This window comes from Austrofundulus limnaeus, unplaced genomic scaffold (assembly GCF_001266775.1).
Source record: "Austrofundulus limnaeus strain Quisiro unplaced genomic scaffold, Austrofundulus_limnaeus-1.0 Scaffold26, whole genome shotgun sequence".
Lineage (NCBI taxonomy): Eukaryota > Metazoa > Chordata > Actinopteri > Cyprinodontiformes > Rivulidae > Austrofundulus > Austrofundulus limnaeus.
The window spans coordinates 251,711-263,758 of NW_013952428.1; the positions used below are offsets into that span (position 1 = coordinate 251,711).

A 12,048-nucleotide genomic window follows, 5' to 3' on the forward strand; every position below is an offset into this window, starting at 1 on the left:
ATACATATCATGACAGAGGGGTCACGATACGATATATCCCGATATATTGCAATACTATAAGCAAGGCCTCAAGACCTCAAGAGGTGGAGGAGCCAAATGGCTGGCTCACTGCTGCCAACTAGTGGTCAGAGGCTGAACTACAACATAAAAATGAACGGCTGGCAGGAAAGTTGACATTTTAAACCTTAATAAAAAAATCGATACAGGGCTTTAGAATATYSAWACAGTATCGGGAAATGAAATATCGCGATATTTCAGTGTATCGATATTTTCTTGCACCCCTAATCAATTTAGGTACCGATTACAATTCATATAAATAGTTGATAAATTAACAGAATATACAATAACTATAACTTCCCCGATAGATCAATAAAGTATTTTTGAATTGAATAAGCCCTGTGATGGACTTGCGACCTGTCCAGGGTGTACCCCGCCCCTCGCACTGTGACTGCTGGATATGGGCACCAGTGACCCACGCAACCCTGAAAAGGAAGAAGCGTGTACAGAAAATGGATGGATGGATGGATGGATGAATTGAATAATTGCCCACATAATAATTTAAGATGTGAAAAATTGGATCAGATATATAATCTGCTACTGGGCAGATTAATTTCTCATCTATATCATAGATGATTGGTTGCTTGTCTTTACATGCTACATTTTTCTACATTAAAATTAGAAAATTCAAACTCTCAGGACTTGTTTTCCATAAAACATACAGACTTTCCTTTTTGTCGTCACTTCCTGTTACTGCACGTAAGAATATCACAACTGTTTATCTCAGTGGCATCATTTTTATCTGCAATGTGTTATTAATAGTATTTTTCCAACAATGCATTCAAGAAAACTTTACGTTGCAGACACTTAAAAGGAGCTCCTATGTCTGACTTGAGTTTTCTTCTACTTTTCTGTGAGTACAAAAAGAGGTACAGGTCTGAAATGACAATATAATCATAGAAGAAAACTAGCATGGCTGCCATGAAAAGACTTAAAAACATATTTGCAGACATCTGTCAAAAAATCTTCAAAGATCTCTTTCCTTTCCCCATTCGTTTGAAAGCTGGAGGTAAGGAGTAAGGTTACATTTCAGGCACAATCACCAAGAGCTTTAGCCAGAAATCAGCACAAAGGTTTCTAATCCAGCATATATTGACCTGCAGCAGCACACCAGTTCTCACTCATGATTCTGGTCATTACTGCTGTAATTAACAACATTACTCTCTATAAAAAGAGAGACAACACCCATCTGCCCTCAAGGTTCTGGTCTCTGACCACAAATCACACTAGTTTTTTTATTCTTTGTCATTTCTGTCATTTTTGTTTTAAAAGGGATCCATGATTAGCTGTAACATTAGGACTTTATTTGATAAACATTTATTTTAACTGTAAAATAAAGACTAAAAATACTGTAGGTTTAGTTTTGTAAATTTTTTAAAATATATTTTAACATGGACGGAGCCATTTTATGTACACGCAATGCATTCTGGGTAAATGATGACATGGATCGGTCCTCGGTGAGATGATGCTAACAAGCTATATCCACCCTGAAGGTTAATCTTGGACAATATCTGATGATCGACTCTTTTAAATGAAACCAGAGAGCGTTGACAGAGAGGAGAAGGTAGAAATGACTCAGYCTGGAACTGAAAATATGGATGGAGGACAACAGAGCTGCTTCAWGGAAGAASAACCTCAGATTAGCCTGTTAGCCTTCACACTAGCGCCAACACCATATTGCCTTATATGTATTAGCTCGGCGCTAGCGCAACAAACTAAAAGCTAAACCGACGTCCTGCATCTATATTTTCATTTACAGGCTGAGTCATTTCTACCTTCTCCTCTCTGTCAACGCTCTCTGGTTTCGTTTAAAAGAGTCGATCATCAGATATTGTCCAAGATTAACCTTCAGGGTGGATATAGCTCGCTAGCAGCCTTGCACCGAGGACCTATCCACATCATCATCATTTACCCAGAATGCTTTGCGTGTAAATAAAATGGCCCCATCCGTGTAAAATATTTTTAAACTCTGTTTAAAACTTATAAAAACTGAACATCCTACAGTATTTTTACAGTCTTTATTTTACAGTTAAAATATATGTTTATCAAATAAAGTCTAATGTTACAACTAATCATGGATCCCTTTAAACTTTACCATTTAGAGGTAACCCTGACTCTGTTAGCAAACTATATCATGAACTGTATTATCAGGTGTTCCTGCCGCCTTTGCTGTGGCACTGTTCTGCCTTAGCTGTTGGGGTAGTGGGGGAGTTTCAGGTGATGCGTCTGTCTTTTTGTGAGCTTTAGAGCTTTTTTGGCAATTTGTTCAGTTATTGTTTACTAGTGTTCTCCAGATCCATTTTACAGCTGCCTGATACGTGTTGCTGGTCTGAGGACGCTCATCCCTCGCCAGCTTTCATCCCCTCTTCATCCAGTCTAAACTCCTGGAGATTATGAAGGATGGGTTTGGTACCCATGTTGGTGATGGACTTTGCGTCAATGAGGAGGGGATGTGTCCATGAAAGATTGCTATCAAACAAAAACTTTTATTAGGCAATCACTTGTTCAGCCAGACAAGAGTGTAGGACGGCTTAACAAAAGAAGAAAAAGGATAAACTGCAAGTGTTGATGAATATCTTGAGAGTCCATGCAGGTATCAGGACTGTTTGAAGGTCAAGGCTGGTCCACAGAGGTGATCTGTGGAACCAGCTGCTTCGTCATTTCAGACAGGCTTAGGGATGGGTACCGAATTCGATACTTTTTAAAAAAAGTATCGAATTCGGTACAGACCGAATTCTGTCGGTACTACCAAGTATCTATTCACATAACATCAAACGGTACCATGTTTCGGTACCTAAACGCATCATTGTGACTAGGGTGGAGAATCGAGTCTCCAGTATCGATTGGAACCGGGACTAACATTCCAGTTCTCCCGGAATCGTTCAATTTCTAAAAATTCGATTCCTTGTTTCGATTCTTAGTCCACAAACCGGACGTGCCTAAACACCAACAAAGAAGAAGCGTGCGCGCACTACGCAGAGCCGCATTGTTTTGCAAACATGGAAGGTGTTCGGCGGCGTTCACAAATGTGGCTCAACTTTACTAAAATAAAAGACCCCTATCAACCCCAAATACACGCCACCTACAAATTATCTGTCTTAAATTTTTTAGGTTTAATATCTACCGATTTAAAAAAAAAACCGTAAGAAATTCTTAAAGAAGTTCAAATTATTTCATCCAGAAAGAACTCGGGTTACATTACGCTCCATTTAAACCATGTACACTTAAAGCCTCTAAAAAGAATCGGAATCAAGAATCGTTAGGAATCGGAATCGAAAAAAGGAATCGAAATTGGAACCGTTCAAATTGAAATGATGCCCAACCCTAATTGTGACCATATTAGCATAAGGGTGGTGAGTTTTCCACGCTTGTCCTGAACGCAGCATTGCGCAAGAACGTAATGACGTCAGCAGCCGCTGGTAAACAGAGCTCAGAACGTAGCTTGAAAGTGACTCGCTTTAGCGAGCCTCACAGCACGCAACTCCTGGAGTAAAAGTCGCCGAACAGACCGCCTCTGAATTATCTGGTGGATTAATTATCTTGTGAACACGACGTTCTCTTGCTCAAAGTAAATAAAATACCTCCACTTTCTTTGTTTCATCCACCACTAAACAGAGACCAGCAGAGGAAAACAACAGAGGAGCTTCCTGACAGTCCGAACACGTCTGACCTAAAGAGCACAAGCAGCTAACTTGAAGTGTTGGAGCGTTTTGGATGCTCAAAATGTAGCTTGAATAGCTTTTATTTATTTTAACTCCATCCTCTTTTGCTTATTTGATTTAAACTTATTTGCCTTCCATGGACCTCCATCACACAGTTTTTCTAGCGGGGAAATGACATCAATAGAAACACGTGGAGCTGGATTTTAATTTGTGCAATAAGACAAAACAGTCTAGTTTTCAACAGTTTTCACCTTAAAGAAATAAGTTACACAACTCATGTTACAATACATAGAGTTAGATGTTGTCTTGGTATTTGTTAATTTTATATATTGAGAAATATGTAAAAAAAATAAAAGTTTATTATTAAAAAAAACAACACACACAAAGTAACAAAAACTGGTACCATTAAGTACCGGTACCGATTCCCAGGTACCGGATGTTGGTACTGAATCTATTCAAGTACTGAATCTATTCAAATGCCAAAGGTATCCATCCCTAAACAGGCTTCAACCCTTGGTGTTTTCAACTCTTTTTATAAACAAATTTTGTATTCCTAGGGTTAATAAAGCACAAGAGTTTTACATTTTTGTTTTATTTTAAGTTTTATTTTATGTTCTATACTGTTTATTTTAAAATTCTTGTTTGGTTTTGTGTTCTCTTGTGTTTGACATTATAATTTTGCTATTTATTGTTTTGTGTGCAGCACTTTGACCAACAGTTCTTTAAATAAATATATTTGATTTGGAGACATTCCACAGCTAATCAACATTAGCCACCACAAAAAGGGGACAACTCAAGCAATTCGACAGATTTTGAGCTAAAATTTGATATGGTAGTAGTTGACTGTTATTCACAACACATACTCAGAATGATGTCTCAATGTCATGAAATTGTACCAAACATAAGGTTTGACCAAAATAGATAAAATACTTCTCACCATAAGATAATCTTGGTTTAAAGCTCTTCGCATGAAAAGCAGTGGGAGATGTGTTTCTTCAATAACGCTAAGTCTTTAATGAGTGAAATTGTGCTTAAAGACATACACAAATAAACTAAACACAAATAAGAAAACAGTGCAAAGTTTTTTTGAGGCTTGCATAAATAATTAAAGAAAATAAAAAGCAGTGATATCAAATCACGCACCACTGTCAATAAACGGCAGGCTCTTGTGTTTTGATGCTTGTGCAATAATTAGTGTGGATCAATGGTTGCTCACAGTGATGGGGGGAAGGGGGTGGGTGGGTGCAAAGGACGAGCCCGTTTATACTGAGAGTTACTGTAGAGTGAGAAAGAGCTAAAAGAGAAGAGCGAACGAATAAACGAAGAAGACCTCACACAACCTTAGCAGCTGGTGTGTACGAGCTGCGAGAGACGAGATGTGACTGTGGACTCTCTCCTCCCAATTACACCCACCTGCCTGCTCTCACACCCCACTACGAGCTGCTTCGGCAGCATGCGCCCAGCCTCAGGACCCCTGCTCACACGCTGCCCCTCATGCTATATGATTATTCTGTTGCTGCTAATCAATATTCAAAGGCTCCAGACATGAAGCCCCATCTTAAACTGCTGCTTAGTTTGGCCTTTTACTGAAGTAAGAGTTTGTTTAGGACTCACATGGGATTTAGTGATTTAGTTAAGCAAACAGTGCATTCTGCATTGTTTACATGCTGCTGCACCACTTTTGTTGCTTTTATTCAATACAAAGAAAAAGTTACAATGAGCTGCTAATATTCTTTTTATTAGTTAATATTAAGATAAAATTATTGAAAAAAAGAGAAGTTGTAAAACATTTGGATGTCTGTTGTTAGTCACTAATCCAATCACTCTTCCAACCTCTTCCACTTATCTGTGGTCGGGTTGCTGAGGTAACAGTTCAGACCATCAACACACACTGCATGGCCAAAAAATAGGTCACATGCTCCAATATTTCGTTAGACTGCCTTTAGCTTTGATTACGACATGTATTTGCTGTGTCATCATTTCCACAAACTTTCCTGATGCTGCACTTCTTTTTGTCCCGATTTGCATTTACCTTTGACACAACGTTGCTGTATGTAGACCTGACCAACTGCAGCAAAAACCAGAATGATCATTAGGGCTGTGTATTGGCAAGAATTTGGCGATATGATTCATATCGGGGGAGGGGTTACGATACGATATATCCCGATATATTGCGATACTGTAAGCAAGGTGATATATTGCGATTATTTTTGTCCAAAAATTCAATTAAATAAAAACCTCTTACTGGAAAAGAAAATGAAAAACTAAAAATTCATTGTCTCAGAAAATTCTAACATTACATAGACATACTTTTGATACATTTAGCTGTGTTCTGCTTTGTACATATTTTATTTTATTGGTTTCATATTTCTTATTTCATCCATGTTTTCAATTATTAGACTAAATTTGGCAATAAATAGTTTGAAAATATATTTTTTGCAGCTTTTAATTTTTAATAATTTACAATATGGTCACCCAACACTTAACAATAGGCTTTATGTTGTCATAAAGTTCAGTAAACAGATGATATGAAGCTGCTGCACAGAGTTTCTGGGATCAGCTGACCTGCATCCAGAACGTGATGTGGGTCAAACAGCAGGGCAGGTTGCCAAATAAACAGTAAATAAATGGAGAAGATAAACAACACAGTTACAGACAACTGGTGGAAATTTCATGTCATTAGCACCTGTAGTAATATACTTACTGAGAAAAATGGTGACGTGTTCAGTACTTATTTTACCTGTTGTATAAATAATTCTTAAAATGACTGGTTATTTTTCAGCACAGAGTATTCTAATTATTGTTCTAGGGAAAAAGTAGTTTTTTCTGACGCAACTTGAACATTGCTCGGGTTGTGTCGGGCAGGAAGCGGCTTGACCGAAACGGATAAAAAAAATAAAGCAGTGCTGGCAAACATGTACATTTATTATCGATTCTGTTTTTTATATCGGACCGATAAGTATGACGTCATAATCCCCTGATATCGGGCCGATAACGATCGTGCACCCAAAATGTCTTTCAATAAAATAAGATTGGAAAATTGAAGGTGTATTGTGACGTTATAACACTCAACAGTGTCCGTTAAAAAAAAACGTATCAATTAAAATCGGAATCAGCAGGTCAGACTTTTTGAAGATTGGAGATCAGCCAGAACACTGCAGTCGGTGCATTCCTACTGATAAGAGGTTTACTCAAAGCTACACAGCTATGTGGTGTCACTCTAAAATTGAAACTAGCAGAAAATTTTAAATAAAAGTGACATACCTCAATGTTTTTACTTGCCACATTCTTCACAATAGCAGGAAATAATTCTGAAGCATTTTTTCCTTTGGAAATTAGCTAAAAAATAGCATGAAAAGAGAGAGAGAGATAAACACTGAGCATTAAACCTAGCAGAAGAAAACAAATTGTGAAATCTGTACAACATTTCTCACTTGAACAATCCTTTTCATGGCCTCCAGTTTGAGTGACTCCTTGTTGCTCTCCAGCATCTCCTTCAGGTCTTCATTCCTGAGGACAGAAAATATATTTGGTCTGAGCGTGTTCAAAAATAGTGATACAAAAACTACTTGACTAATCAGTTTCCAAAGTCAAACTTGAGCAAAAGTGCTGTGAAACCTACATGGATTTCACATGTAGGTTTTAGGGAAATCACCTAATTTCCCTCTGGGATCAATAAAGTATTTTTGAATTGAATTGAATAGAATGTGTAACAGTTTCACATGCAAAGGGTTACACAGCACAACAACGGAGCACCAACATTAATTAACCTCTTCCACACACCAGCAGAATCACAAGTTTATTGAAATGGCTCGTGACAAACATGACAATGATTATTTCTTTGCTGACACAGAGTGTTGTTCTGAAATGACACAGCTGTTGGTTTTCTGCAGAGGCTGAGGAAGACAAACAAACTGTTGAAGACTGTGACCAGCCTGCATTCTTAACCATTTTAAAAATGTTCCCATGACTCAAATATCTGTTCCATCCATACCCATTACGAAGTACGTAGCGGCGACACTTTCACTATCCCAGTTAGGTTGTATTTAATTCTTATCACTCCTCACAGAGAGGCAGACAATGTTGTTTTTGGTCATATTTTTGTGTCATCATAAGCAAAATACAGCGGGTAAAATAAGTATTGAACACGTCACCATTTTTCTCAGTAAATATATAACTAGAGGTGCTAATGACATGAAATTTTCACCAGATGTTGGTAACAACCAAGTGATCCATACATACAAAGAAATCAAACCATAAATTTCCAGAAATTAAGTTATTTGTAATAATGTGGAATGGCACAGGGAAAAAGTATTGAACACATGAAGAAAGGGAGGTGTAAAAAGGCATGGAAAGCCAAGACACCAGCTGAACTCTCTCAGTAATTAGAAAGCAGTAATGCACTGAAGCACCATGGCCTGTATGCACGCTCACCACACAAGACTCCACTGCTGAAGAAACAGCATGTTGAAGCTCCTTTAAAGTTTGCTGCACAACATTTAAACAAGCCTGTGTAATACTGGGAGAATATAGTCTGGTCAGATGAGACCAACATTGAACTGTTTGGATGCCAGAATACACATCATGTTTGGAGGTCAAATGGCACTGCACATCAGCCCAAAAACACCATACCAACAGTGAAGTTTGGAGGTGGGAACATCATGGTGTGGGGCTGTTTTTCAGCATATGGTACTGGCAAACTTCAAATAGTTGAAGGAAGGATGAGTGGAAAAATGTACAGAGACATTCTTGATAAAAATCTGCTTCCATCTACCAGGATGATGAAGATGAAACGTGGCTGGACATTTCAGCAAGACAATGAGCCCAAACACAAAGCCAAGGAAACTCTCAGTTGGTTTCAGAGAAAGAAACTAAAGCTGCTGGAATGGCCCAGCCAATCACCTGACCTGAATCCAACAGAAAATCTATGGAAAGAACTAAAGATCAGAGTTCATAGAAGAGGTCCACGAAACCTTCAAGATTTGAAGACTGTTTGTGTGGAAGAATGGGCCAAAATCACACCTGAGCAATGCATGCCACTAGTTTCTCCATACAGGAGGTGTCTTGAAGCTGTCATTGACAACAAAGGCTTTTGTACAAAGTATTAGATACATTTCAGTAAGTGTGTTCAATACTTTTTCCCTGTGCCATTCCACATTACTACAAATAACTTCATTTCTGGACATTTATGGTTTGATTTCTTTGTATGTATGGATCACTTGGGTTGTTACCAACATCTGGTGAAAATTTCATGTCATTARCACCTCTAGTAATATATTTACTGAGAAAAATGGTGACGTGTTCAATACTTATTTTACCTGCTGTATCTCAGGACCAGTTAACTGGTTTTAAATAGATGAACATCTACAACCATTTTAATTTTGGATTCAACCTGGTTCAAAATGGTTGCGACAGCTACTCAACCTTAGCAAACAAAAACAGCTATAATGAAGTTCATTTTACAGATATTGAGCTAAAAATCGGGTGTAGTACTAGCTGCCCCCCTTAATCTAGTACCTCGGGGTACATGTGACTAACATCACATTCACACCTGATAGTCCGTTAGACTCGGTTCGATTGGGGACCAAAACTGCAAGTTTTGTTTATATTTTCTGTTGGTGTGGTTTGAATTCACACTGCACTTTCTCAACCAAACTAAACCCTGTAAACAACCTGTTCCCACCCTCACCTGTGGGGGGCGCTGCACGAAGAACCACTAAAGGAATCAAGATGAAAACCTCAGAAGACATGGAGCGCAACTTTCGTCTTCACAAAATGTAAACAAACAATAGTAACGTTACATTTTAGTGGTTATAGGGTTTATTTTTTGTTTTTAAATGTGCTAAACAAATAGTCTTCAACAATGAGCTCAGCATGAGAGGAAGATGAGGCGGAATCATGGAGAATGTTGTTTTTACACACAAGGCGGCTGAGGAAGCTCCACGTTAATCGGATAGGAGCGCGTCCAGCTCCACAGTCATGATGTCCACCTTATACAGACGTCCAGCGAGGTATTTACACCATACAAGTAAATTTAATACTGTTATTACTCAGAACGTCATGCGGTATAGTCCGCTTCCTGCTTTTGGAGCGGTCTCTGGTCCGCTTAGCGTTCACACATGCAATCGAACCGCACCAGAGTTCGTTTCAATCAATCCGAGACCTAGGGTTTCAGGCGGACCAGAGTTCGCTTTTTTGGTCCGAATCAGAGTTCGATTACGTGTTCACACCTCCACAAACGAACCGGACTTTCCAGGCAAACGAACTAGAGTTCGATTAAATCAGACTAAACAGTGCAGGTGTGAACATGACCTTACACTCACCTAGCCAACTAACACCATGGTTATCATCAACATAGCCCATCAGAGCCTGTACTTCCTGAGGAAGCTGAGAAGGTCTGGATACTGACACCCTCAGGTACTTGTACACCTGTGTGGTGGAGAGTGACCTCATCCAACACAGTGTCTGCGCTGTGGTAGAGAAGAAGGCAATGCAGAGGATGGGAGAGTCTGCTCAGGACCATCGGGTGCAGCTTGCCTCAGGAAAAGTTACACCACCAGGTGCAGGACAAAGCCACCTACATCCTCCATGATCCCACTCATCCTGCACATGGTCCCCCTGCACCCAGGAGGAGACTGCAATGCTTCCAGGCAAAAACCTCCAGACTGAAAAACTGTTTCTAGCAGCCAGGTCCAGTCAGACTGCCGAGCTACCCCTCACTCAAACACTGAATATTCTTACCATATAATGGTGAATGTCAAACTGGGTCTGAAAGTCATCCCCAACACAGAGTCATCAACTGATCCCACAAGATTTCTTTTAATTGTACAGAACCTTATTTTCAACATTCAACCAAAGAGGCTACAACTCTCATTTCTCAAGATGGTGGGATGCATTCATTCCTTCAAGATATCTTTAACTATTTAGTGTTTTACTGATGAAGCAGTCTCAAGAAGCTTCATTATGAGGTAATGAGAGTTTAAAAAAAACGTAATTAATGAAATGATTATAGTGTGAAAATGAATGATTCTTGTGTTAAGAGTTCAGTATCAAGGCTAAGACATTTGATCTAAACCAATAAAGGATCTGTGAGGAGTAATCTGACATTTATAGCTTCAGTCTTTTTCCTATTTTCTGATTAAGTCCCGTTTTGTTTATTTTGAAACAATTTAGAGCTATTATGAGAAAATAAAGTTGGAAAAAAACATATTAACTTGTTGTCTTAAGAAAACAAGTTTCATTACCTCAAGATAATAAGATAAACAGGTTTTGTGACATTTTGTCAGGAAAATAAATTTCTAAGCATGTCTTCTTTCAGATTCTTTATATTACTGCTTTTTGTTTACATCGGAGGTCAGATGACACCATGCAGACCCTTGTAAATTACAATTTTAAATTCCCTCACTGATTATAAAACCATTGTTGTTAGGCACATTACACTTTATAAAAGATTTCTAAAACCCCAACCTAGAATACTTTATTGCTTGCATTTGACTTGGCAACATCTCACAGTCTAAGGATGTTGATACACACTGTATAGGTTATAATGTCCACCCCATGTCAATGTCTGTTGTTACTGTTGTGTGGCTACATCTACTATTCTTTTTAAGCATCAGAGCAAACTTGGTTTGTTAACTGAAAATCCAAAATCCAGGCGAATAATGATGGAATTAAAACTGAGATCTTGTTAATCAGAGCTGAGTTTTTGTTAATAACACTCCAAGGAGGTTCTATAGAACAGCTGGAGTGCGCAAAGACCAGGTGACCGTGTGATCGGCTGGAGAAGCTAACGGCTAACACTAAACGGGCAAGACTCTGGATTTCCCATTACTGTAAATGTTGACAACAGAGCAGAAAAAAAGGACTGATGATGTAGAAATCATTAAAACTAATAATATTAATCCAATTATTATTAATATTTTACAGTTTATATAATCTACTGTTTTAAATAATGTCAGAAAAGCTGTTTGTGTTATAGATTTATCAACAGAAGATAAACAGGAAAACGTCTCATTTTACAACACAAGTCAGCAGATTTGATCTTATTTAGCTCAATGTGATCTGAACAGAACATAATGTAACAGTTTAAAATTAAAATAATCTTATAAAGTCTATGTTACAATTATTGAACTGGTTGGCAGATATTAGCTTGTGGAGCATATATACAGAGTGTAGCTCTGCTGAATCATGCTACAATTTAAACACAAACTGTTAAATATTACAAACTAATTTGTCCTTTGATTAATATTTAGACCTATAGAATGTAAAATAACATTATGAATGTGAGTATTTTTAGGTTCCTGTTGGAGGAACCTGACCTGTTGAGAAG

The 12,048-nt window shown here is 38.2% G+C and overlaps 1 protein-coding gene across 1 annotated transcript in view; it reads right to left on the reverse strand.

Moving 5' to 3' along the window:
* The window catches only part of LOC106515064 (adaptor related protein complex 3 subunit beta 1), a gene marked incomplete at its 3' end in the record, with an annotated part of 66,912 nt that overhangs the window by 39,839 nt on the left and 15,025 nt on the right, over positions 1-12,048 (reverse strand). Inside the window, 2 exon segments of the mRNA XM_014004676.1 lie at positions 6,984-7,058; positions 7,154-7,229. Coding sequence (XP_013860130.1) covers positions 6,984-7,058; positions 7,154-7,229 — 151 coding nt within the window.